This window comes from Alternaria novae-zelandiae (assembly GCF_023758075.1).
Source record: "Alternaria novae-zelandiae strain BMP 2774 chromosome Unknown scaffold_5, whole genome shotgun sequence".
Taxonomy (NCBI): domain Eukaryota; kingdom Fungi; phylum Ascomycota; class Dothideomycetes; order Pleosporales; family Pleosporaceae; genus Alternaria; species Alternaria novae-zelandiae.
Window position 1 is genome coordinate 172860 of NW_026056965.1, and position 26626 is coordinate 199485.

General features: G+C 53.3%; 9 protein-coding genes across 9 annotated transcripts; 3 read left to right on the plus strand and 6 right to left on the minus strand.

The window, feature by feature from the left end:
- Positions 1 to 201: 201 nt before the first annotated feature.
- J4E88_003103 (uncharacterized protein) lies at positions 202 to 2520 on the plus strand (the record flags this gene model as incomplete). The annotated part of the gene is made up of 3 exons (XM_049396757.1): positions 202 to 322; positions 388 to 1286; positions 1333 to 2520. 3 exons carry the CDS (start codon positions 202 to 204, stop codon positions 2518 to 2520), a joined length of 2208 nt encoding a protein of 735 aa, XP_049257099.1.
- Positions 2521 to 3159: 639 nt separating this feature from the next.
- CKB1 (casein kinase 2 regulatory subunit) lies at positions 3160 to 4269 on the plus strand (the record flags this gene model as incomplete). Its single annotated transcript, XM_049396758.1, has 1 exon — positions 3160 to 4269. One exon carries the CDS (start codon positions 3160 to 3162, stop codon positions 4267 to 4269), a length of 1110 nt encoding a protein of 369 aa, XP_049257100.1.
- Positions 4270 to 5088: 819 nt separating this feature from the next.
- AMT1 (ammonium transporter Amt1) lies at positions 5089 to 6926 on the minus strand (the record flags this gene model as incomplete). The annotated part of the gene is made up of 6 exons (XM_049396759.1): positions 5089 to 5271; positions 5335 to 5578; positions 5633 to 6307; positions 6360 to 6614; positions 6677 to 6741; positions 6813 to 6926. 6 exons carry the CDS (start codon positions 6924 to 6926, stop codon positions 5089 to 5091), a joined length of 1536 nt encoding a protein of 511 aa, XP_049257101.1.
- A 2470-nt stretch (positions 6927 to 9396) lies between these two features.
- J4E88_003106 (uncharacterized protein) lies at positions 9397 to 10634 on the minus strand (the record flags this gene model as incomplete). The annotated part of the gene is made up of 3 exons (XM_049396760.1): positions 9397 to 9587; positions 9641 to 10537; positions 10589 to 10634. 3 exons carry the CDS (start codon positions 10632 to 10634, stop codon positions 9397 to 9399), a joined length of 1134 nt encoding a protein of 377 aa, XP_049257102.1.
- Positions 10635 to 11704: 1070 nt separating this feature from the next.
- On the plus strand, positions 11705 to 13595 carry J4E88_003107 (uncharacterized protein; the record flags this gene model as incomplete). Its single annotated transcript, XM_049396761.1, has 4 exons — positions 11705 to 11913; positions 12014 to 13221; positions 13295 to 13513; positions 13561 to 13595. The coding sequence occupies 4 exons, from the start codon at positions 11705 to 11707 to the stop codon at positions 13593 to 13595; spliced, it is 1671 nt and encodes a 556-aa protein (XP_049257103.1).
- A 382-nt stretch (positions 13596 to 13977) lies between these two features.
- Positions 13978 to 14658, minus strand: J4E88_003108 (uncharacterized protein; the record flags this gene model as incomplete). The annotated part of the gene is made up of 1 exon (XM_049396762.1): positions 13978 to 14658. One exon carries the CDS (start codon positions 14656 to 14658, stop codon positions 13978 to 13980), a length of 681 nt encoding a protein of 226 aa, XP_049257104.1.
- A 941-nt stretch (positions 14659 to 15599) lies between these two features.
- J4E88_003109 (uncharacterized protein) lies at positions 15600 to 18730 on the minus strand (the record flags this gene model as incomplete). Its single annotated transcript, XM_049396763.1, has 4 exons — positions 15600 to 17327; positions 17504 to 18012; positions 18064 to 18239; positions 18486 to 18730. The coding sequence occupies 4 exons, from the start codon at positions 18728 to 18730 to the stop codon at positions 15600 to 15602; spliced, it is 2658 nt and encodes an 885-aa protein (XP_049257105.1).
- A 2820-nt stretch (positions 18731 to 21550) lies between these two features.
- On the minus strand, positions 21551 to 23032 carry J4E88_003110 (uncharacterized protein; the record flags this gene model as incomplete). The annotated part of the gene is made up of 4 exons (XM_049396764.1): positions 21551 to 21693; positions 21744 to 22117; positions 22170 to 22654; positions 22703 to 23032. 4 exons carry the CDS (start codon positions 23030 to 23032, stop codon positions 21551 to 21553), a joined length of 1332 nt encoding a protein of 443 aa, XP_049257106.1.
- Positions 23033 to 24045: 1013 nt separating this feature from the next.
- J4E88_003111 (uncharacterized protein) lies at positions 24046 to 26550 on the minus strand (the record flags this gene model as incomplete). The annotated part of the gene is made up of 4 exons (XM_049396765.1): positions 24046 to 24180; positions 24236 to 25063; positions 25114 to 26352; positions 26404 to 26550. 4 exons carry the CDS (start codon positions 26548 to 26550, stop codon positions 24046 to 24048), a joined length of 2349 nt encoding a protein of 782 aa, XP_049257107.1.
- Between the last annotated feature and the right edge of the window lie 76 nt (positions 26551 to 26626).

Consider the following 26626-nt stretch of genomic DNA (forward strand, 5'->3'; position numbering starts at 1 on the left):
TATCGTGAATCTTATCTTCAATAGGTAATGGCTCAAAGTAAACCCTGAGAAGAACGAGGACCTTCGTACTTCGTATAGCGGCTCGGGCTGAGCGGATCTCCAGGGCTTCCATCCCCGCAAAAGCACAGACATCGGAGACATCTAACAGCTCCACACATTAACTTCTTGTCGCGGAACACTCGCGCGCAGGCGGAATTAACCATGAGCGCCGCATCGCCAGCAGACAGGAATAATGCGAGCGATACCATGAGTCCGCCAAACGAATCCGGCAGTAGCGCAAAGCGGAAACACGAGAATGGCACGCCCGTCCAGCGCGCGAAGCGTAAGTAAGCCCGTCGTGCATGAGATGACATGCGACCCGACACTGACTCTGTCTACCCGTCTCAGGCAACAGGTATATCAGCATCGCGTGTAATGAGTGCAAAAGGAGGAAGATCAAGTGCAATGGCGAGACGCCATGTCAGCGCTGTGGGAATCTCAACCTGGAGTGCGCCTATGCTCCCAACTGCTGCAACTCGTTCAAAGACAGCGACGAGTTCAAGCAGATGTCGACGCACATAACTTCTCTCCAGCAGCAGGTCGACGATCTCTTTCAAAACCTCAGCGCGCTCCGGGCCCAAGTCGACGTACAGAGCAACGGCTCAATCGGCACACCCTTCAATCCAGACTACCAGCAGACGCCTATGCTGCCTCCTCCCTCCGCCCGCTCGCGATCGAAATCTTTCAGCAAGCACCCCCGCTTCCACGGCCCGACGTCGAACGCATTCAATGTAGGGGTGGCGAGGTCGAGCCTGAAGACCATGGGCATAAACGCTGGCGAAGAAGGCGAGGACGATGGCATCTTGACCCGCGACGCGACACCCCGGGCATCGCCTCCCATACCCAACGCCATGATGCCGAAACGCGCCCTACACGCAGATAAAGACCCCATATGGTCCATCTCGAAGCACGAGGCTACCCGCTTGGTGCATGTATGGCACGAGGAGATGGGTATCATGTACCCCATCCTGGAAGTCGATAGACTGCAGCGCTATGCCGAGATGCTGTTTACCTTTGTGGAGGCAGCGGCTAGGTCGGGTTTGATGCAAGGCGCTCTTCCTGGGTCGGACGCAATGGTAGACGATCAGATCAGCGTGTTGAAGCTCGTTCTCGCTATAACACTGGTTCTGGAAGGTGGAGGGAAGGATCCTCTTGGCGAGAGGCTATTCGAAAATGTGCATAAGATTGTTGACAAGGCCTTGTCTGAGCCTGTTAGCCTCCATGGGATCAACCTGTTGGTGCTGACAGTGAGTAGTACATTCGGGTGTAATTGGGCTCTGCTTACAGACTTAGGCTATGTATCACTTCACTCGGGACGACGAAGCCATGGCATGGCGAGTAATTGGTCTGGCTGCACGACACTGTCTGGAGTTGGGTTTACATCGTCGAGACACTTATGTGGCTCTCTTCCCTGATCCTGAAGAGCAAGCGGCGGCGATCCGGACTTTCTGGACTATCTACGTGCTGGACCGTCGGTGGAGCTTCGGCACTGGCATGCCTTTTGCTCTGCAAGACGCGGATATTGACACTAATGTTCCGAAGCCGGATATATCGACGCACGAATCCACGCCGTATCTCAATGCCATGATCCAGTACTCTGTCATCGGTTCGAAAGTATGGAAGTCTGTCGCCGATGTAGGACACCAGGATAAGATCAACAAGGATGATATCTCTTTTCTTGACTTCCAGGTTCTGAACTGGCACCGCAGTATACCGGAGACGCTGAAGTTTGTCCACCCGGATAGTGGTAGACAGGTTGACCCTCCTGCACGGGTCATCCATCGTCTGCAGGTCGTGCTCTACCTGCGAGCCAACCAGATGCGCATCCTCATCTACCGCCCAGTATTACATACCGCAACTACCATCATGGAGAACCTCGACTTTGCACACGTCGTAGTCAAGGTCGCCAAAGATACCATCCGTATACTGACATATATCAACCAAACTTCAGACATCTACAGAAGCCAGCAGACCATGTTCAACTACTTCCTGATTTCGGCGCTGGCGGTACTCTTCCTGGCTGTGGCTCACGCGCCGGCCGAATTCAGCCAGCAGTCTCGCGACGAGTTCTACATGGCGCTTGAGCTTGTGCGTGGTCTTTCGTCAAACTCGTACGTCTCGAAACGCTTGTGGAGAACGATCAAGACAATCAAGGAAGTTGGTCCCCGTCTCGGACTAGTCATACGCAACGATGACACTCACGATGCGCACTCTTCCGCCGCTGTCGCAATGGCGGGCCTTGCAGGTCACTCGATGGATGATCTTGCCCTGTTCTCGAATGGCCGTAATGGACCTAACCTCGATACACCCCATGGAATGGCCAGCGATTTGACGACGTTGTTTGAGGCCGCTGGGGGTATATTCAATCTCAACGGCTTTGGGGGAGCAGGGAGTGAGCTGCCCAACTCAAATGGAGAGTTTGTGAACGGTTTCTCACATGAGAATGACGAGCTGGCGAGGATATTGAGGGACTTGTTCTGATGTCCGGGCATAGCTGTTGGGCTACCATTCTTCTGATATATCATGGACACTTACGTCGCTCTTGTAATACTCACTACGTACTTGAAAGAATATTCTGTAGGTATCAGTACATTCGTGATTCCTCTGCCCTATACCTAGCACATGCAAGTTCGCAGGGCCTGGCTAGATCACGTGGTGCCCAATCGCTAAGCTCGGGCAACCTGCGATCTTCACCTGCCAAAACACAGCTTCAAACATACACCTGCGACGCCTGACGATCGGCCGTACTGATAGAGAGGCAAATTCGGCGCACAGAAACTTCAACGCTCTCCCATCAGGCTCTGCGCTCGCTCGACCCCTCCCCCACCGGCCTCACCTGGATTACGACTTTCGCCGAGCCCTTCCCTGTCCGCTACCCCAACGCCAACACACATGCGATAACAAGGCTGCAAGTGCAGCTTCGCAAAAGAAATATACCCTCACACTCAACCGTGCTTTCCTCCCCGGCACCCTTCGCTTCTGTCTCGATCGCGAACCATTACCCCCACATTCGCATTTTCCAACCCCTCGCCCTTCGTATCCACGCACGCATTGCGGCTGCGCGTCATAACCTGAGCCGCGTCTAGACAGCGGCCCCGACGCCTTTACACCCCAGACAGCATGTCGTCCTCTTCGCAGGTGACCGAGTCGTGGATCGCGTCCTTCTGCGGGCTCTTGGGTCACGAGTACTTCGCCGAGGTGTCAGAAGACTTCATCGAGGATGATTTCAACCTGACGGGCCTGCAATCGCAGGTGCCCATGTACAAGGAAGCTCTGGAGATGATACTGGACGTGGAGCCGGAGGACGACGAGGACGAGGAAGACGAGGAGGAAGAAGAGGATGAGGAAGACGAGATACTGGGCGATGAGCGAGCACCGGGCTACCGACGGGCTGGCGACCGAAGACATCTCCGCATAGCCTCTGATCTTAGTGTGATAGAGAGCTCCGCCGAGCTGCTCTACGGCCTCATACATCAGCGCTACATCACCTCGCGACCAGGCATACAGCAGATGGCTGAAAAGTACGAGCTCCAGCACTTTGGCACCTGCCCGCGCGTAAACTGCAACTCGTGCAAAGTCCTGCCAGTCGGCCTCAACGACAGCCCGGGCCACGAGACAGTCAAGCTGTTCTGCCCTTCCTGCCTAGACGTATACACCCCGCCCAACTCGCGCTTCCAGACCGTCGACGGAGCTTTCTTCGGCACCACCTTCCCCTCGCTCTTCTTCATGACCTTTACCGACCTCGACATTGGCGGCGGGCTGCGCAACAACGCGTCAAACACAGTCGATGCCCTGCAACAATTACAATCGCAAAGCACCGACGGCAAGTCGCGGAATACCACACCCTCCAACGTCACCTCGATCAACGGCGTCGCACCGCACAACCTCGCCCCCGGCCTCGGCACAGGCAGCATCTACGAACCGCGCATCTACGGCTTCCGCGTCAGCGAGCGCGCACGATCAGGGCCGCGGATGAAATGGTTACGGATGCGGCCCACGGACGTCACCGAGCTCGACGAGACGAGAAGATACTGGGAAGAACATGACGAGGACGCAGACCGGCCCGACGACGACGACCTCAACATGGTCGACGTAGCAGAAGGCGGCAAAGGTGCGCCAGTAGACCGAAGAAAGAAGGCAATCCGCACACGACGACGGCCGACAAACGGCTCAAACGCTGGAGGTGGCAGCCCGATGGACACGAACGGTGTCGGCGCAGCGGCGGGCTAGATGTCCGAGCCGCGCTTTGTCAATCGTGACCCCCTGCGTGCCGTGATAAGACATGGTGAATGGTACGAAGAGGGCTGATGCCCACACGGCGGGGAAACACACAATACACATTACTATGGCCTTTGCAGCCCCCCGCGAAATGAGAAAAAGGGCGCGAGTCAAAATGGAGAGGGGGGGCATCATGTGCACTTGAGTTTGGCTTAGTTGCAAAGAACGTCCCTCTTTCTTTCTCTCTTTCTTCATCGTCACTAGTTTCACGCTTTTCACACTACAAAGGAAAGGAGCATCGTGGGTTTGGGACTCTTGCGTCGAGGTTAGTTCTTTTTCTTGTTCAAGTATTGTTCGGAGACGTATGAAGGGTGGTGGAGTGGGGGGTTTTATAGCAGATTCTTGGTATACTGAGTGAATGAGCTTGGATGCCGAAATGAGAATCTTAAGAGTTTACCTGTTTGGCGTTTTGATGTGCGGAGTTGGTGCTGTGAGTGATGTTATGGTGATTGTGGAGGGGTTCTATACGCTGTTCATACCTGAGGGCACGTGTATACGGTGGTTAGAGTGGTCACCGATGTATATGCAGAACATAGTCATTAACAGCGTATTCAACATCTACACAAGCAGGGCTATTACCGTCTACCCTCAAGTCATAGCTAAGACTACCCATCCTCACCAATCCAGATCAAACCAATCATTTACATCATCCATCCATACCCTCCTTAAATACATACATACACATACACAGCATGTCAAACCGACGTGCACAGAAAGGAAAATTGGTATAGAGCGATTAACAAGTGAAAACGCAAAGCAACAACAAAGGCTTTATGCGCGATGAGCCCATTCCGCGAGCTGATTCGCCGAATCAACAGAGTCTTGATTCTTCTCGTGGTGGCTCGTCATGGCCATGCCTGCGCCGTGGCCTTCGAGGGAATGCGTCGACATGCCTTCGTCGATGATGTCGTCGTCGGGGATCTTGACTTCGCGGGTGAGCTCGACGTAGTCGTACTGCGTATACGTTAGTTTCGCAATTCTTCAGATGATGTTGTTTTGTTTAGGACATGAACTTACAGCGAACTCGCCAATCTCGATGTCGTCGATACCGGCGGCTTCTTCTTCTTCAGTTGCACGCAGTCTGAAGGCGGGGATGAAACGGCCGATGAAGTCGAGGGCGCCGAGAATGAGGCAGGTGCCTAGGAAGGAGTAGGCGCCGCCGGTGAAAGAGTCGGCGAGTTGGTAGCCGAGTTGGATCCAGTGGTGGTTGAGCCATCCGCCGTCGATGACGGTGTATCCATCAAGATGCGCTATGTAGTCACTATGTGGTTGTTAGTCATGGAATATATCGAGACTGACAGCGTGTATGACTTACGCAGCGAAGAAGGCAGTAAGGATGTTTCCAATGAAACCACCAACGCCGTGAACCGCAAAGATGTCGAGGGCGTCATCGCAGCGCAGGAAGTACTTGAGCTTAGTCGCGTAGTTGCAAGCGACACCACCGCATACACCGAACACCACCGCAGCCCAGGCTGGAACGTATCCGGAACCAGGAGTGATGCAGACGAGACCAGCGATAACACCAGAGCAGAAGCCAACAGTTGACCACTTGCGTTCGAGACGGTAGTCAACTAGGCACCATGTGATACCCCCGACACAAGCAGCAAGGTTGGTGCATACAGCGGCCATAACAGCGCGAAGGTTAGCGGACAGCGCAGAACCAGCGTTGAAACCGAACCAGCCCACCCAGAGAAACACGGTGCCGATAACGATGTGCGTGACGTTGTGGGGACGGTAGTTGAGCTCCTGGGTACCGTGACCACTTCGCTTTCCGAGCATATACGAGTAGGCGAGGGCAGCACATCCTGAAGCGATATGGACGGGAGTTCCGCCGGCAAAGTCCAAGCCACCCATCTGGAAGACCCATCCGGATGGGTTCCAGGTCCAGCACGCAATCGGGTCGTAGATAATCGTCGTCCAGACAAACATGTAGATGATGCAAGGTAGCATGCGTCCTCGCTCGGCCACGGCTCCAACCGCAAGTGCAACACTGCATATCAGGTTAGCTTGGAACCCACGGTTACAATATGCGGTGAACATACGTGATGGCAGCGAACATGCCCTGGTAGACACAGAACATGAGATCGGGAATCCGCGGGCTTCCCACCGAAGGCGCACCCAACACATTCATCAAACCGAAGTTATCCAGCGCGCCAATGTACTTGCCGGCCTTGTGCGAAAAGGCTAGAGAGTAACCCCAGAAGAACCATTGAAAAGAAACGACCGCGGTCGCCATGACAGACAGCCATAGTAGCGATAGCGCCGACTTTCTTCGCGCCAATCCGGAGTAAAAGAATCTGCAATTCTGTTAGACCTGTATACATGATAATGCATGTGCAGGGAAGAATAGTTTACTGACCCTACACCCGGTATCATGAGAAGCACGAGGGCGGTTGATGTGATCATCCAAGCGATGTCGCCGGGCTAGAAACATGGCAGGTTAGCCCCGCGTTACTCCAAAACCTTAACAAGTTCCCGTGGCCAGAATAACTCACGTTGTAGAACACATTGAGATTGTATAACCTCGAGTCGCCGCCCGTGGCATCTGTGGTATTACCAAACGGCTCCAGAGGGAGTGTGGGGTCCAATCCCGAAGATACTGGATCCATAATGTTGTGTGTTCCCGGGTCCTCGTCGCTCTTCGCGATCTAAATGTTTCCCGTACTGGAATCCGGTATGTATATGTGGTATGCGCAGTCGGTAACGAAAACCCGAAAAGACGTAGGAGGGATCGATATAAAACTCGAGAAGATGGGTTCGTAGAGAAGGGAAGGGATGATGCGCGTGCGCAAGCAAAGTGAGGATTGGACGATCGCTACACGATCAGGGATCTCCAAGACTGCAGTTGACCCTTGGCGTCCGCCCCAGTATATGCGTAGCTCGAACAAGCCAAAAAGTAAAGGTGTCGCCGCTGGGAGGAGGAACGCGCAAACAAAAGTTGCATGTGCAAACGGTGCTAAATATGTGCTATAGGCGAGAGTGGCTTGGGTGGTGGACACGCTCACGACCGACAATCAATGGAACCGAGGGGTCAATGGTGGACTATATGGGTATGCGTAAGAAAGAAGAGAGCATCCAAGCTTTAGTTGGCTTCCGTCCGCAGTGGAATAGGCGATGCCGCTTTGATAATCTCCCAGCAAACCGGCATGAACATCCCCCTCTCTCCCGAATGCACAAACGCCACGGGCGGTGGGGTGTCTGATAGCTGCTGTTGACGGGTGGGCACTGGGATGGGCAATGGCCGCCCCAAGCCAGGCCCTGTCAGCCAATGTCCGACTACGGGTGCGTCGCTAAGCCAAAATGCAGAACTGCAGGGTGCCGCCCACACTTGGGACGGGGCGGAAACGACGGAGGCCCTTGAGAGGCGCTGGGCCTGTTGCGGCTGTCGAACCACACGTGTGGGATGACCTCAGGGCTGTGTGTGATCGATTGCCGCAAGGCCTGGATGCGATCATTTGGTTCCACCACCCTGTGGAGCAGCTCGCGGTGATCTTGTGCCACGGTTTGTATCTCTTTTCTTGATCGACATGGGATGCACTTGTTCGCTTCATCTTGTCAGACTTACCAAGTCCTGGGGTCACATCAGGCAATGCGTTAACTGAGCCCCCTCTGCACAGCTCGTTCGCTATCAGCGCAATGATTCGAAAACATTGTTCAGAGCTTGGGAGAGCTGTTGATGCAAGGGTAGTGATAACGTGAGGGCGGCTGATAGGCTGCGTTCGTGCTTGGAGTTTAGAAACAAGTCCAGGCCATCCCTGGCCTGACATCTTCCGGGGCTGGGCGAGTCTCCTTTCGGTAAGGTGCGCAATTAGCGTAGACATGGCGATCAGAGACTCCATGCAGCATGTCGTTCCCGAGTACGGGATAAGGGATATTGGTGTCTTGAGCTTACGGTTTGTGGTGTGATCACTCTGTTAGAGTTTACAAGTAGTTCATTCCCAAGTGTTTCAGACTTCAGTCTCTCCGGCTGCCGTCGGAAATGGCCTAGGAATCCCTTATCTCCCCCGTTCTCTCAATCCCACGCCCAGGCCTGCCGGCGACGCTACCCACATCCCGCGACTCCCTCCGCAGCCGCCTCCAACATCCATCAGATGCAACATGCAGGTCCAACGGGGATCCTCACCCCTGGCGTCATCTCACCATAATCATGTCCAAGTCTAGAATAGCATCACACCATGCTGCTGCATTCGTTGTTCGCCTCGTCTACCGCAATCGTCTTGCCTGCATTGAACCATCTTGCTTTTACCTGCGCCATGCGCCGCTATCCCTGAGATTCACCGATAACTGTCGCGGCTGGGTGCAGGCGACGATGATGCTCAGCCTGAATTACGGACCCTGTCACTGCCCTATCTGTGCATTTGGCAATGAGTATTCATATATGGCAGTTGGTAGGGTGCGATATGGCTGCAAAGTACCGAGATCACGGCTATTGGTACGTGAGCGACAGGGACAATGAGCTGAGACTGTTGAGATGTGGGTATAAGGCTTCCAATTGATCTCGTCTGGAAGGTTCTTGAGCTTTCATTCGAGGAACTACTCTAGGCATTGTCGCGGAGATGTTTCCATATCTTGGGCTTGATTGTGCTGCCATCTAATTGCACCGAGTCTCTCGGATGCCAAATGATCCTCCAATGCTACGGGCTCGGCCGACGCTTTGGCAGGCGAGTAATCAGCAGAACTAATACCGCACGCATGGCTGTTGAAACGTCCGTGTCGACGGCAAAAGGATCATGCCGCCGTGAACTGAACACTGCGTTGAGAGATCTCCCCACATAGAATTGCAAGCGCGTGTGGTATCATAGAGCCACTTGCGTAGGCGAGGCTTCGGAGAACAAAGTATGCTGGCACGGTTTCCGATTCGAAGGGGAAGGCTGTCGTACAGCCGTCCTAGTGGCTCAATACGCCTACCGTCAAAGTCTCCACATTCCCCATAAACGTGGGCAAATTTGCGTCTTTCGGTGGAACTAGCCTACGCCACGGGCCGGGGAGTGTAGCAGATATGCATACACGTCCGAGAAAGGTGTAACGCGGTAAATCATGGGATCTGGTGGGATGGATTCCAGATCCGAGATCAGTATCTCAACCATGGAGTGGAGTACCAGATCCTACAGGAGTGTTTGCCCCTGGTGTTGCAGAATCCGTCCCGGCCTTCTTCTTCTTTTTCTTTTTGCGTGGTATCAATGCCGGCGGGTTCATGACAGCACTGCGCAGCGATAGATAGGAGCCGCACGTCAGGCACAGGTTATCAGGAAGATCCGGGTTGCAGAAGACTGATGGAGGTTAGCACTGTGTTGAGTGGGATGGCATGTTCGATTTGGCTTACTGCTTAAGCACACACTGCAGACAAAACCGATGTCAACAACCCTCCTATGGCAGAAACACGCCGCACGGAAATCGACACCGCCGGCGCTAGGAACTATGAGACTTGTCCGCGCTGTTACATCTGGTAAGAATGCCATCATCAGATATTGTAGCAGGCCCTCTGGGCGATCCGGCTTCATGTATACACCTCCAGTCGCATCGCTTGCTTGCTGCAGCAGCACAGTGTCGCCAGCCAATTTCAAGATATCTATAGGTATTCGCTTTCTTTGTGCGGCAAAGATGGAGTTCATGACGGGTATGTACTGGTTGGCAAGGTCGCCGGATACGGATACGATGAGGATGCGAGATGTGAGGGGCACGCGGTCGACGTGGGTGTTTTCCGAGTCGGCGAGTGCCGCGAGAGATGTGCTCTCAGCGGAGGCCGCCGTGGGAGCATGCAGGATCGTCTGCTTGTTGATGTGGGTAAGGGCCATTGAGAGGGCACCGCCGATGAGCGTGGTTGGTGTTGCTTCCAGATGGCTCTCTTTCGTCTCGTTGAGTAGTTTGGCAAAGTTGCGTAGGATGGCACTTTCTACAACTGCGAACGGCCGGTACTTGTTCGCACTCTCTGCCATGTGGCCTTCCTTGTCCTTTCCATGTCCATTCGTTTGCGCATGCCCATTTGTCTCCCCACCCCGTAGTTGAGGCTGCGGCTCCGCAGGAGTTGGATAGAGAAATGTCGTCTTATGCGAATGTGAAGCTATGACGGCAACTTCATTGGCGTTTCCCGAGGCCAAGTGCGCGTTGATGAAGACGAGGATGTTGGCTAAGGCGGCCGAAAGTGAGAGGGTCGAGGATAGATGCGCCCACGCATGCGGGTTGGTATCGAGCACGATCGCAAGCAATGACGGCGGCGGGGCTGGGAAGTATTAGTCACGTCCGTATTAGCTGAGGTATTCCAGCAGCATGCCTTCGTCTGTCTTGACGTGACGGTCGGAACCGTCGATGGTATTCATTGCGCTGGAACGTCCTTCTCTGCGCAGATTCGAGGTGAAAACTTCCTATTCAAGGACAGTACATGGTTCAGGAAGGCGAACAAATCTTCCTCAAAAGGTCCAACTTGTTGGTGTAGAGGGTCTAGCTGTTGCTGAATTCAGTTGATGAGGTCAACTCGGAAGTTCGCGACCGCCTAGCATTATGCGCCCGTGCGCTACCCGCGTCAGCACGTGAGAGCGTTACACCTGGGCAAGCAAGACCTCCTACTTCTTTAGGTAACTATTGAGCACCACTACAGGACTTGAATGTAGCCTGTAGAGATTTCTGTCCAAGAAAACGATCATCGAGCTTGTTCTGTAGAATGGGTCTTGTTATTGGCTAGGTACCTAGGTACATGTTAGCCAGCGGCGCAGCCATAGACTTGTGGCTTACAAGACCCATATATTGTTCAGCCTCATTGCATACATAATCGACATGACTTCCCGCCTTGCCTGAAATCTGTAGATGTGTTTTAATTGCCAGATTACAAGATTAACAGCGAACGTCTCTCATCCATGGCTCGAGAGCGCTGCTACTCAACCTCGAGAGGATCAAGAGGTATCAATTCGCTGACCTATCGGCTATGCAGTCTTGCAGAAAGAGACGGAACTGAGTTTCAGCTTGTGCGGAGGTCTGGTCATGAACATGTGAATCTTTCAGAGACAGGACGAATCGCGGAATACCAAGGTCGCCGACATGTCCGTCGTTACATGACGTGCCGTCTCGCAAAGCTAACGCGTTCATGCCATTCTACCGAGGCTCAGGAGATAGTTTCGCCCCACGCGATGCACTATGGAGGACGAACGTCCCGTCCATTGGCAAGATGGTTCTCCATCAAGGGACTGCTGTCATGTCAACTTCATCTTCACATGCGATCGAGTCTCCGAGGTCTTCACCAGCTCGACCACCGAATAAGGCGCCCGGCTAAAGTTTAATCTCGACGAAGCTGTCGTCGGACTCATAATCACGCCTCGTACGCTGCGTTGAAGCTCAAGGCGAACCTTTGGACGTCTGCGTATACAGCCTCTCAGCAACCCGACTGCTTGCGAAGATGATCACCGAGTCTATAAGACGTGTTAATGGCTACGAGAAGGATGCCTACACATATTACCCCGTCATCATTGTCGGTGCAGGCGCATCTGGCATTGCTATGGCCTGCCAGCTGAAGCAGCAACTTGGATTTGATCAGTTTCGCGTATTCGATCGGCAAGCAGGCATTGGAGGAACCTGGTGGATCAATCGGTACCCCGGTGTCGCTTGGTAAGTCCGCGATCTCCCCGAAAACATGCAGGTGGTCACAACCAGGGTCTCTGTATTCAGCCGCCACCGTGCCACAAACACGAGACTAACAGCCACACAGCGATATACCCGCCGTCTTCTACTCCTTCAGCTTCGCCCAAAACCCCAGTTGGTCCTCGTTCCACCCGCCTGGCAAAGAAATCGTACGCTACTACCACGAAGTATGCGAGAAATACCGCATCACGGACAAATTCGAGCTCAACACGGATATTGAAAGTTGCAAATGGCTAGAAAACGAGCAGCTATGGCAGGTTACTCTCCGTCGCATGATCTCAGGCATGGGCGACCTGTCAGCAAAGGATCGCATGAAGATCGCGCAAGAAAAAGGCGAGCATGCGGTATACTCGGAGACGGAGGTTGTTAAAGCCAAGGTTGTGCTTAGCTGTGTGGGAGGACTGGTCGAACCCAGGGGCTGGCCTGACGAGATCAAGGGTATCGAGAACTTCAAGGGCAAGATGTTCCATTCGGCGAGGTGGGATGAGAGCGTCGACTTCACAGACAAGAAAGTCGTCGTTGTCGGCACCGGATGTAGCAGCGCGCAACTCGTTCCTCCTCTACCCCACGCGCCTTACAACGCTACAAAGGTCACTCAGTTGATGAGATCACCACCGTGGGTCACTCCAGCTGTCCACGCGCCCGGGGGTGACGAGTGGTGGGAGAAGAACGGCCCTAAGCTGATGAAGAACGTACCGGGCCTCAAAGAGCTTTTGCGCTTCATCATCTTCGCCACGGCAGAATCAGGCTTCCTCAAGATCTTCCCCAACACACCATACGCTAACAAACAGCGGAAACTCTACGAAGAGAAGGTCCTCCAGAACATGCGCAAACGCACTCCAGAAAAGTACTGGGAGATCCTGACACCGGACTACGGCGTGGGATGCAAACGACGTATCTTCGACAAGCGATGGCTCCGCAGCCTGAACGACCCAAAGATCGAGCTGACTACACAGCCTATGAACAGAGTCACAGAGCATGGTGTTGTCATCGGTCCGGGGGCAACGTATCCAAAGGACGCGAAGGAAGAAGACTACCCCGAGCGAGAAATCCCCGCCGATGTCATTGTCCTAGCCAACGGCTTCGACACAACGCGCTGGCTCCACCCCCTCAAAGTCATCGGCAAAGGTGGAAAAGACCTAGTCCAAGTAATGGAAGAACGAGGAGGTGCTCAAGCCTACCAAGGCACAGCCGTTGACGGCTTCCCCAACTTCATGATGATCTTCGGCCCCAATACAGCGACTGGACATTCCAGTGTCGTCATGGCAAGTGAGAGTACGTCTAAGCCCTCTCTAACTACCACTCACCATGCATTTGTAACAAAGAACCTTGCTAACACAACCCCCAGACATGGTAAACTACTCCCTAAACTTCATCCGCCTCCTCCTCCACAACGAAGCCCGCACAATCGACGTCAAGCACTCCGCCGAAGTCGCCTACACAGCCGAAATGCAACACGCCCTCAAAAACACCGTCTGGCAGAGCGGCTGCTCAAGCTGGTATTTCACCGGCGACGGCTGGAACTCGACCGTGTATCCCTATACCCAGATTGAATTTTGGCGGAGGTGTACGTTTGTCAAGTGGAATGACTGGAATATAGAGTATACGCGCAAGGGAATTGCGAGGATGAGGGCGAGGAGGCTGGTTAGGGCGTTGGCGGTTGTGTTGGCTGTTGGGGGTGCGTGGAGGTTTTGGCGGAGTGGATTGGGGGTTAGGGATATTGGGGCGCTGGTGAGAGGGGTTTTGGAGGGGGCTGTTAGGAATGTGAGGGAGGTGGGGGACATGGTCAGGAAGGCTGCCTTGGCTTGATGTGTTGGTATGGGTAGAACAGGGCTAAATCGTCTGGCATAATTGATAATATGAAGAAATTGGTCGAGAACTCCGGTGCGTCGGTTCACAAGATTGTCGAAAAGTCTTAACGTGATCGACAGTATTCCATTAATAGAGTTACGCCTTCCCATATTCTTCACTCCCAACAAAATTCTGTCTTTTGCGACAGCCAGAAAGAAAGACAAGACCATGCATCCAGCCTCAATACCCGTCGTTTTCATTGTCCTGTCTACAAACCTCTTCAAGTTCCATGGCACGCGCAACTCGACCACTGAAAGCCTCAATAAACAAGAGCTTTTCTTCAGCGCAGGGCCAGTTATAATGGTACACAACCCCAGCCCACACCCAGAACCCTGTTGGGCAGACGATGTGGATCTCCTCCACACTACCAAACTCCATGATTTCAGGTGAATCATCCGGGTCGTCTCGCTCAAACTTGAGGCGCTTGACGGCTGATGCGATGAAACTGTAATCGCTGAACGCAGAAGTGCCGATGTCCAGCATATCGATATCGAGATCCAGCCAGACATAGCGCTGCTCAGTCTTGAGGCAGCCTGCCTTCTCGAGCTCTTCTCGCTGCTCATCCGGCGTGAAGAATTTCTCGATGAGGACTTCAGGCGCGTGGTTGTTTTCGAATTTCCTTACCACGTCAACTTCAAAGTGAACACGCTTGTACAATCCAAGGTTTCGCGCTTCCCGGCAGGAATGTAGTATGGCTGGTATGGGCGTAGACGAGACCAGTTGGCCACACCTACCTAGGTAGGGTTGAGACCACTCATCTCGAACACGCCGCACGTCGACGATACGTGGCTCGACGGTATCCTTCCAGATCTGCTCTCGGAGCTCGAGAGGAAGCCGTGGAAAGGGATGGAAAGTGGTCATGGTGTGGGATGGAGATGTACAGGACTTGAGCGCAGCCCGCGCGAAGTTCCTACTACTCAGGATTAGGCAACCGTGGCATCACGGGACTGGCACTTGAAGTTCAGCCGCCTTCGCGACCACGAAGTATACATTGATTGATTACATCTCGAAGAACTTGAAAGATATCTTGTGTAGGATAGTAACTGAGTGTACTAGCGCTACCGCTAATAGATCCGTGGATGATTTGGAAAGAGACAACAATTTTGCCCGTCTGCTGTTAGTAGGTAAGCTAGACTACTGGTACGTAAATATCCATCGATCCAGGAATACCAGCAAAACTCCTTTCACACAATCGCTACTGTATGCCGCATCATCCCGACCCCACAAACGTCATTTAGATATCCCATATCCGGACCTTCCTCCGGATCGAACAATCCTGGGGTCTAGCTCCAAGCCCTCGCGAATAGACTCCATCCGACGCGCCATTTTAGTCTACCCCATCCGATTTCCAGGACTAGTCAGCGGTACATTCTGGACCGGACTAGGCTCCGCTGGTCTTTTCGATGTGGTGGTGTGCCATTGTGCATTGAACATGCATATCAAACGGTATGTGTGTGCCGAGCTAGTTAGAGTATAAGCATCGTGATTCACAGTCACCTGCATGGCCAGAAAAGCTTGAGATAAGAGATCATGTGTGTAGTTCAATTCATAACGTCATGCAGGATAACATGTTCCGGGAGCCAACGTCTTTCCTGATCGTCGACAACCATGTTTTCCCAATCCAATCCAATCCAGTTCCCTTGGTCATTATCTGATAGAAAGATATACGCAGAAGTAGAGGGCAAGGAAATGGATATCTTCGCAGAGAACAATGCCACAGATCCAATGAAATCCCGTGATAAAACTTTTCCGTGAAGTGAAAGAAAATCGTGACATCATACTCGATGATCGAGATTGTCGTTTTATGCCTCAGCAGTAAGATCGTTACCAGTGTTCAGCCAGTCTACATCTCCTAGTCCACCTGAGATGCCCATGTTGGCGTCAAGAGCTGAGTCGTCGAAGTTGAATGCCTCGCCAACTGCATCCAAGTTGAGCAGCTGATCGAAATCGCCGTCATCAAACTCATTATTCAGTGGCAGGCTGGAGAACAGCATCTCGTCGTCCTGGTGGTGGTTGATGTTGTTGGTAAATGGATTCGCAGGAAGGTCCATCGTACTCCACTTGTTGAAAGCCATCGAGTTCAGATTGTCGTGTGTGTGCGAGTCTGACGCAGAAGCCGTGATACCGTCCATGTGTGATTCGTCGGCAATAGTGATACTAGGCATGTGCTCGTGATCGGACTCTGGTGGCGTAGATGCGAGGAACGTTTCGAGACGCCGAGCGACTTCCTCATCGGTGACATTAGGCTGGTCGTGCTGCTTCTCGAGAGCGTGCATGTTGGTGGTACCGTTGTCTGGCGGCGGTGTCAATGTTGAAGGACGTAGGTTCTGTGTTCCTGTAGTCGCGTTGTTGATCATCTCCATTCGCCTTCCAGCATCTACAAGATCTTCGACTGTAGTGACGGGCGAAGGCTTGGGCATTGGCGCAGCTGGAGCGGCTCCTACAGGAGCAACATGAATACCTGCCTTGCGGATAGCGGCCTCCAAAAAGGCTACTGAGTAGTCGGCGGCAGCGTAGAGATCCCGCAGTTTACCCATAACAGCCATGCACTGGCAGAAACCACGTAGAGAAGTTCGACGAGTCTCCTCCTCTGGAGCTTTGATGTCAAGTAGGTGGATGATGATTGCTGGTAGCAGAACCGTAACACCTGTGGTCGGTAGGTATTTGACGAGACCACCCACGTCTAGACGCTGAGCTATCGATGTGATTGCTGAAGCAGCCCGGCGTACATTACGGCGCGAGACATCGAGCAATTCAGACTCAACATTCTCCTTTGTCGGAGCGCTGGCTGGGCCGCCTTGTGAATTTGGTAGAACCTGCGGTCGATGCAACGCTGACAACGTGGTGAAGAAGACCATGTGCAGTAGTGACCTTGCAAGATCGATGGCTGCTTCGCCGCTTGGTGTGTCCGTGTACTTGGCTTCTTCTGGAAGCTCTGATACCCATTTTTGGAGCTCTTCATCGCAGGCCTTGACCTCACTAGTTTCGGGATCTAGTTTCTTCGGCAGCAGCATCATGGTTGTACGGTCATTTTGTAGGCCGTGGTTGTTGTTCAATACGCAGTATTGCTTAGAAAGCACATGGGATATGCACAGACACAGCCTAGCCTTCTCAATGCACATGATAGCTAGTTGTCGCTGCGCATCCACATCCCTCGCAATACGGCAGTCAGCTGGCAGGCAAGTGATCGAATCCGGAAGAGGTGCAATCTCAAAGTCATCCAACGTCAGCATGGGCACGTCGAAGTCCTCAGTCTTTATCCTTGTAGGGCGTCGCATGCCAAGTGCAATCAGCCGGTCGCGCATATAGGTTGACCACCATATCCGCTTCCACAACTTAACGCGCTTGCTGTCCAGGTTGGTGTTGTCCGGATTGCGATGTAATCCGATGGTGTGAGCAACCGATGTAGCGACGCCCATCCAGTGCCAGGTGTCTTTCTGGTCATCGGGAGTTTCGTAATAATACGTCAGCAACAACAGTGCTTGGACTAGTGAAACGCGATCGGACTCATAATCGAAGTCGTACAAGATCTGGTGGCAGAGTTAGCACGGTGTTCACATGTTATCGGCCCATCGTAGGTCCGTCGATTTTCACATGTCGGCATGTCCTCGGAAAATCGGTGTGTCCGAATCACCCCGATAGTGTTTGGGTCTAGTCGGCCGAAGCCCACCACTTGCCAAGGCATCCGAAAAGGGTCTCAACTTACTCTAGTTTTCTGGAAGAAGTCTTTGCGCGCGTCTTTCCGAGTAGCGTAGCCCGCTGTGCGCAAGTGTTCCATATCAACAAACGCCGATCCGGCGAACATGACGGCCTGGAACAGGATCAAGCTGACTTTTCCTTTGCTTCCGTCTCGTTTGTCAACCATCGACAAGAAATCATGCAGATCCAGAAGTGGCATATAGGGATGGACAAATTCGACGTATGCGCGAAGCATTTCACCGCGAAGATTTCCCTTTGGTACGGTCAAGGCACCTTTTTTCTCCAGATAGGCGATCTCGTCAGGTCCGATCTTCGCCGGGAGAGGTTTGATGAATCGCGGTAGCTCTCCAGGGGCGGGTTTCTGTGGTATGCTTCCAAAGAAGGGTGCTCGTGGTTCATTGGAAAACGGCGAAAATGGTAGTGTAGGCAAGCCATTGATTTGTGACGTGATGGAAAGTCGGCGCTGAATATCTGAGATACTGGCGACAGAGTTGATACGATGGCCATGACTTTGGTCTGTGTTGCGATTAGCCCAGTGCGACTGATGCCGTGATGCAGTAATCATACATATTGAGTGAGGCACATGCTCATCTCGCCTTGATTCCGCCTCATGTGATCCTCGCGACGAGCTTCGGTTCAAGGTTTGCGCACCGTCCAGCGCGTCACGCGATGCGATCTTGCGCGTCGCAGGTGCAGTTGTGCTTGCGTTTTCTGTGGCTTGGTCGTCATCTTTGCTCCATTTCCTGCAGCTGTCAGTAGTCGTACGAGGCGCACATTTGGTGTGGGTGCATCAACAGCCATTGGCTGGAATGCTTTCGGTGATTGTGATAGGTGCAGCGCAGCACAAGTGGCTAGGCCAGAAATACCGAGCTCGCAGCCGACGTTGGATGACGAAATCGATGGAACATGCCATATCGAAATTGTTGATCAAACGATAAAGCGTTTTGTTTGTGGAGACGTCGGATATTGCACGGGAATGTGTAACTAACTTTTTGCGCCTGCTCTCCGACACAATGCACTCGACTTCGTCCAGTCTGCAGTTTGTGCAAGGAGCGCCGTGCTCTGTGACATTGCATCGCACTTTTCGAGCTCGACAACATTGACACGCTTTCGAAGCCCTCCTCTTTACTGAACGTCCTGTTCCATGTCCATCGAGGCCGGCCGCGGTGGCTTTTCGTTTCGGTGCTTGGATTTCGTTGTGATGGTCGGACGGAGATGCAGAGTAATCAGACATGGCTGCAAGATGTGGATGTCTGGAGTCTGCGTTGAAGGCACGATGGGTTGCAAATAGCGTTGACAATTCCTACCACACGCGAGGGGCCTGGGGGGGTCCGAAGATTATAAAGACCACAATTCGCGAGAGTGGATTGCATGCCAGGGCTAGTCGTGTGCTAGGACACACAGACAAGCCGCGCTTCACATGGTGCGTTTTAACGCTCATGACGCCGCCTCCGTCCCCACTGGGGATCGTTAGTTAGTACCCCAGTCCCCCAGATGCGGCTGGTCGGCGCTTTATCCTTGGCGACTAAGACGCCGATGCCTTTCGGATGTCATCGGGACAAAGCCCGCTCCTGGATACAAACGCGTATCCGCAACGTCAGCTGCTTGACCAGTCCTTGTGCACGGGTAAGATGCCGCGGTTCTTGCATTCGCTCAAGCCGACGATGGCCTGTACGACTGGCAGCCTGTAAATGCCAAGAGCACGCTCCCTCCGACTACTACGGACGTATGGCACGCGAGTACCAGGTGTCTTTGACACCCAAGCTCGAGTCATGATTGTTGTGGGGTGCACGGCACTTTCGATTCACGTTGCGTCCCACAAACGCAAGGACAAGCCAGGCGTAGGATCATCGCTGTAGAGTGCGGAAATGAATATCCCAGGGACGGCGCGATTGGTGTCTATGAGCGGAATGCCATGACCAAGCCAGACAGCTCTGGATCCTATAGCCGAAGTGCTAGCCGTCTCGGGTGCACGTGAGGACACATAGGCGTCCAAGTATGTTTGCGGCTTTTTGCCAATCGTACGGACAGGTCCATTGCCCCGACGCACTGCCCCAGTACACCCCAATAAAATCTGCATCGTGAACCTTAGTGGGCACGGTGCTTGCCGTCTTTTTTTGATCTGCTGAGAGCTGGCTGACCGCTCTGACAACAAACACAGCGCTCGGTGCACGGGAAAACATTGCGATGGATGACGTGAAGGCAAACTCTGAGAGGCTGCGCATCATGCAGTCGGCGCTCGGAGCAAAGGCTCTTCCAGCTGCATGGTCAGTGGTTGCGGTAAAGGTGTCAAAAATGGCACGCGTAGCGAACGACTGGAGGTTGATCTCTGGGCGTGCCAAAATTGCGGGGAACACGCCCTTTCCCCTCTCGGTGAAGTCTCGGACGACGCCATGCCGTTGCATGAGGCAGAGAACGCAACCACCAATCTGCAGTGATGCACACGTTCCATCCTTCCAGATTGCTCCTAGATGCTCGGCATCCTCATGCACCTCCCGCTCAATTTTTTCTCTGCATCGCGATCGTGATCGAGCGTCCGCGGCCGCAGCCCGAGCCTACCCGTCGGTACCTGTGACTTTCCCGGTCACTCAAACATCTGGGGCATTACACCCATCATCCTTACTACTACATTGGAAAGAAGCGAAGACCAGGTCAAGCCTTGATGCGCACGTCTAACGACACCATTTTAGCGGTCCCACGCGACATGATCTGCAGGGAAAGTAACTGTCGCACGACATGGTTTGGTTCATGAGCGTTCTCCGATGGCTGAGGCTCAATGTCTCTGCATGTACCAACCGTGTCATCACTGGAGAGTCAGATCTCACTGCCCCCTCCAGCTCCTTTGTTCGATGCGGGGCTTACCGCCACATCAGCATCTTTGGGAAAGGCATGCGTTGCAGGCATGATTAATATTCACCATCCAATACTCGTGCGAGCTTTCGGCCGTTGGGACGGAATCAATTTCCGCTCAGGTCATCGGAAAAAGGCACTCAAATAAAGCCAGCGAGGCTATGTCATGTCGGGCGACTAAAGATGCAGGACTGTCACTGTACGGAACCACTAAGTTTTGAGCTCCACTTTGAGAATCTGGAGTGAAGATCCCAAGGTCGGTGCATCATCGGTGCGGTAACTAGCAAGTAACCTGGCTGGTTCACGCTTCAGCTAGAGGTAGCGTGGATGGTCTCATCTGACAAAAGAATACAAGCTGGAAACACAAGGTGGTCTGAATTTGGCAAGAAACCCACAAGATGTATCTCGGTTGTATGTGTCTTCCATCTCAGTATCACATGGCAGACATGACCAAATCTCATCCAATGCGATCCAATCACGACTCCTCTGACCCACCACCATAGATGAGCTCACATTTCTGCTCAGCATCAGCAAGTGCACAAACGAAAAACAACCAAGGCAATGGAACGGTTAAGTAGTCACTTACAAGGTCGCTCGTACAAGTACCATGTTCTCCTCTCACTGGGTAACATCGATCCAACGTTGCCTGTTTACATTCGCATTCCTGTCAGGCCGTCAGCAAAGAACAATTACACTTCATCGGCACAACATTGTACATACAGCCTTCAATTCCAGCGGGCAGATCGGTGGCGGTCCACATGAACAAATAGGTAGAGTAGGTGGGGCTGGCGCTGGCGCTGCTAGGGAGACGGCCGCTAAGAGCACGGAGACGATGATGGCGGACTTCATTCTGGAGAAGCAGGCAACGTCAATGTCAAAGTAGCTTCAATGAATAAGTGTATAGTTGAAATGGTTTATGGCACGATATATTTATATGTCAACCAGCTCTACTCGGGGCTTCACCATCTGACGTGATACCGTGTCAAGTCAAGAAAAGGCATATGAGACATTCAGCTCTCGCTGAGGAAAGCCCGAGTTACCGTTGCGAATAAGAGACCATATCTGGGTCTTGGACTGCGGCATAGAACTCAAATAGGAAAATGTGTTTAGCCAAGGGTATCGTGTAATGATCTTGGAACATCTGATGCTCGCAAATGAGATTGCATGACCGTCTAAGTCTAGATGCTGCTGATGTTTACCACATCTAGAGCTTCGATGATCCCTTCGGCCTCTCCATCGCTTTAGTCTTATTCTTGAAATTTTTGACGAGCTGTCTCACACCCAAGTCCAGCATGACGTCTTCCGCACCACCTGGTATCCTTATACCTGGAACCTCGCGGTATATCCCTAAGAACATGTTAGTTACTGCCTATAATTCCGATACTCGCAATACTCACTCTCAATCAACTCTCCCTGTCCACTCTTCGTGTATCCATTTCCGCCAAATAGCAATTGCGCCGTTTGAGCGCATTCGTTCAGCACGATGCCGCTTTGTGCTTTGACCATGGCGGTCAGGCCACCCAACTCGATGTCTGCTGACGCCTTTGGTAGGTGTACCATTTGGTATACGAATTGCTCAACCCATGCCCATTGTGATTCTAGCAGAGCACCAGCTTTCGCCAGGCGGTGGCGTACGACGGGTTGCTCGACGAGTGGTTTACCAAAGGCTTCGCGCTTGAGGACGTATTCCATTGCGGCGGAGAGGGCGACACGCGCTTGACGGGTTGCGCCGATGGCGATGCTGAGTCGTTCGTGGTTGAAGTTGGTCATGCTGTGAAGTTTGCCGTTAGCTGGAGTACTTCTTGAGACTGTTGTTATCTTACATGTACTTCATGCCCATGCCCTCTTCTCCGATGAGATTCTCCACTGGGACTTTGACATCGTCAAGTTCTATGAAGGTCGTTCCTGCACTGACTTGACCGCCGACCTTCAGTCTGCGCATGTTTACTCCTGGGTTTCCTAACAAAGGCACGACCAACATGGAGAGACCTGTAGGCCCAGGGCCGCCAGTCCTGACGGCCATTGAAGAGTAGCTCGACCAGATTCCGTTGGTGATCCACTTCTTGGTTCCGTTGACGATGTAGTGTTTGCCATCGGGTGTCTTTGTAGCGGTCGTTGTGATGTTTGCGACGTCTGATCCAGCTTCGGGTTCGGTAATGGCAATGCAAGTTCGCTTCTTGCCGGTAAGGAGTTCGGGGAGGTAGCGCTCTTGGAGCTGCCTGCTGCCGTATTTGATAATGGGCGGTACACCGAAGGACATTCCTGTGGTAAGAGACCCAGCCGGTCCTGCGAGGCCCGTTCGCGCCATCTGGTGCGGCTGTTAGTTGCGCTCATATCGGATGTTGGGACTTCCTACCTCATCGGCGTAGATCATGGTATGAATGTAATCCCATTCCTCGACCTTGACGACACCGAGGATATCGTGGATTCCTAGCTTCTTCAGCCATTCCACTGGCAACGGAGCTGGTAGTGTCGGCAGCAGCATGCCTGCTTTCGCGAACGTCTCAAAGACATGCTCGGGCACAGTCTCTTCCGTGTCCCATGCCAGAGAATTCTCCAGGAGATGCTCATCCACAAACTTGCGACACGCTTTCTGCCATCTCAGATGCGTCTCCTTGTAGTATGGGGATGGTAGGCCGACGATGTAGGGCGGTTCGGAGAACGGGACGAAAGCGGTGGAAGACATGGCGATGTTGTCGAGGCGAGCCGAAGGTAGAGTGGAAGATGCGAGCGACGGGGCTCTGCTGCGTGTAGGCTACATGATGGTGTTGCGCTCGGTATATGGAGAGGAGAAGTGGAGTCCGGGGTAGCTTCAGGCCAGCCGAGGTTCGCCAGAATTACACGCTTCTGACATGTCATGAACCGACGACTACCAGGTCGAGGCGCAAGCCACGCTCCTTGGCCTGAGAAATCTAGGCAGTTGCAATCCACTAAAGGGACAAAACGAAAGATTATTTCGGTCTGCGCTTACATACGAACTTCGGTTCCGAGGGCTTGGATATTGGTGTTGCGCGCTGCTAGGTAGGTAGTCCGAATCAGGCAAGTTTCTAAAAGCCGTCGATTGCAGGCGTCTGCAGAGTTACCACAGGTCATCTGGATTCTGCACAACGATTGACACTGTGCAGGATGTAGGTAGGCATGAATGCCTCCAGGATAAAGATTTCGAATGCTGCGATCTCCATCACACAAGCACGGAAACTGTATCATGTCAAGCTGGCACGCATCGCGTACAACATAGAACTCGTTCCCAGTTTATGCCATTTCTCACTCCAGTTTATGCAGTGTCGACTCAACAACCAGATCCCGGATTGGAGTATCAGTCGAATAAAGTCTCGAGTATGCTGACTGGCAATCGCTACAACCACTTCGTACAGCATGAGCATCGACTGTTGGATACTAATACTTTTCATCGTCGTCGAAGCAGACTATTGCTGCTGATATCAGAATGCACATCAAACATATGGTAATGCAAAGATCGTAGAAAATGCTGGTATTCTAGCTATTTTTTGAACGCACTCTACGAGGTGATTGTGTTACATACTCTTGAGCTAAAGATGTAGTGGTAACGTAGCCGAGTAATCGAATGAATGTCAGAAACTAAGTACCGTAACTTACTCACATGTAGTTCCAGTTGTTGACTGACTGGGCACGAGGAAAAGTCGCCTGTATCCTACGAGACGGGTGTATCAGCGAGAACTTCTAATCCTCCTCAATTTCACCTTCCTCGCTTCCACTGCGGAGGGCGCGGTCTTCTTCTTCCTTCTTGATGGTGCTGGCTGCCTCAGGAACAGGCGTCTTGGACTTGCGGTCAGGGCGTGGAGAGTAGCGAGCACGCTGTGACGAAGTTAGTGTCGTGTTCTCAATATGTATGGGGTGTTGTTTTGCGGACCTTGGTCTCACGATCGCGCTTGGAAGAGCTCTCGTCGCTTTCCCGACGGCGTCGAGCTGATGACGTGCGACCACCGCTGTCGCCGTAGTCTAGCAGACTGACAGTGGCTTCACGAGGATCGGCCCTGCTGACATAGGATCGCTCGCGTTCGGCTTCGCGCTCGCGACGCTCACGGACGTAGTGATCACCGCCAGGGCTGCGACGAGAACGCTCGTAACGATCGTCGTCTCGGCGCTCACGGCGCGGGGGAGGGGACAAGCCTGTACTGTCGTTGTTCCTGTAGCGCGCCTCCCTGTCCTGCACCGCACGACGGCGCTCTGCAGCATACGGGTCATGTTCAGGTGAGCGAGTTCGCGTACGATGACGACGATGAGAGTCAGAATGACCATTGCGATACTCACGATCTCGGTCACGCCTGTCCCTACTACGGTCACGGCCATCACGCCTGCTTCGGTCTCTGCGATCGCTCTCCTTCTCCTTCAAGCGGGACATGAACTTGTCGAAAGCCGATTCGCGGAGGGTATCTGATTTCAGTGCGCGATACTCGTCTGTCTTTTCAACGCGGGGACGTACCACTTCCCAGGTGTCTGACAGCGACACCGGCGGGTCAAGATGCTTGATAACTGAGCGAAGCTTGTCCACAGTGGAGCGCTCGTTGTACTCTTCGTCTTGGCGGTCTTGCTCCTCGCGCTTCTTGACCTTCGCAAGGACGTAGTTGTATATGCTATGCATGGACTGTTCGTCAATATCAGCGGTGCGAGGATCTTTTCGCATAACGTTAAGGAAGTCTTCCACAGGGGTCGACGTGGTAACCTCGAAGCGTTGTTGCTAGTAGCACAGTTAGTCCAGTTCTAGTGGGGAGTTGGGGTTCAACATACCTCTAGTACATCAAGCGCCCTTCGGCGCAGAGTGCGGAACTTGCCCTCTTCCTCCTCCAGAGCATCACGGAATAGATCGAGTGGCGAGGATCCGCCCTGCCCAAGCATGGCTGTGTAGCGCGGTTCGTTCTCGATGTGACTGTGAATGTCCTTCCACTTAGTACCAGCACGAAGCAGGCCGTCCCTCCTAAGCTCGTCTAGAAGCTCGAGGAAAGCATCACGGTTCTTGCGCTCGACACGGTGCTTCTTGCGTCGCTCGGCTTGGACTTTGTCGTTGTGTTCGCGCTGGAGCTGCCTGATGTGCTTTTCGAATTGGTTCAAGACATCCATTCGAGTCAGAGTTTCGAACTTTTCGCTGTTGAACTCGTTGTTCTGCTCCAACTTTTCCTCAGCTGCCTGCCAACGCGTGAACGGCTCCAGGTCCAAGCCCTTCAGCAGACCCATGACCTCGTCGAGTGCAGAACGCCTGCTCTCTGCCTCTTCCTCTTCGTGCGCCTTCTTCAGGGAGATGATGTATTCTTCAAATAGAGCCCTTCGCTCGTTGTCATCCTTGGCTGAGCGGAAGATGGTTTCCTCTTCGATGATGGGCAGAGCAGTCTTCCAGCGCGTGTAGTACCTGATCTCGGGGTGCGAGCGCAGCATGGCGGTGAAGTCGGATCGCAGCTTGGCCTGACGATCCTGCTCCTTGTGCTTCTCCTGGGCGCGCAAGTCTTCGCAGTACTTCTTGAAGGCCTCCTCGCGCTTCTCCGGCTCAGGAATGGCGCGCCAGTTGGGATCGTGGATACCGGCGCGGACGGCCTGCTGCCAGGTCCAGTCGGGCTGCACCTTCATCTGCCTGAGCACTTTCATGAAAGCAGCCTCGGCTTCCTGCGGAGTAGAAAACTGCAGCTCGGTGCCGGTCGTGAAGCTGATGTTGGGGCGGTCGCCGCCAAAGCCAGATTCACGGTCGCGCTCGCGATCACGGTCACGGTCATCGCGGCGGTCGTGTCGGTCGGGGCGGTACTCGTCGCGTTCGGGGCGTCTGTTGTCGTATGAAGGCGCGTTCGAGGCTGGTCCCGTTGGCCATCCCGCAGGACCGGCAGGTGGAGGGCGCTGATTCTGCAGGCTCTGCCTGTACTCGTCGATCTTCTTCTGGACGACTTCGGGAATCTCCCACGTAGTCTCGCTCGTGCCAGTCTTTGCGTAGTATCGCCTGCCGCCTGCTACGTGCGCAGTCCAGCCGGTGCCGGGAATTGCGCGCTTTTTAGCGTCAGTATTGTCTCGCTGTCGAATGATCATGAGATCAAGTACCTCTACATCGTCCTTAAGCTCGTCGGGCTTTTCCCACGTGGTTTGGTTCGTGGCTTTGTTGAAGTAGTACTCCTTGCCATCGGCTGCTGTCGCGACTGACCATACAGAAGCTTGAGCCATTGGCGGCGCGTAGGGTGGGCCGTTCATTGCGCCGGTTGTCGATGGTTGCGCGTGGGGATGGGTAAAGTCAGAACGCCTGTCTGCAAAGAAGTTGTGGAACTTG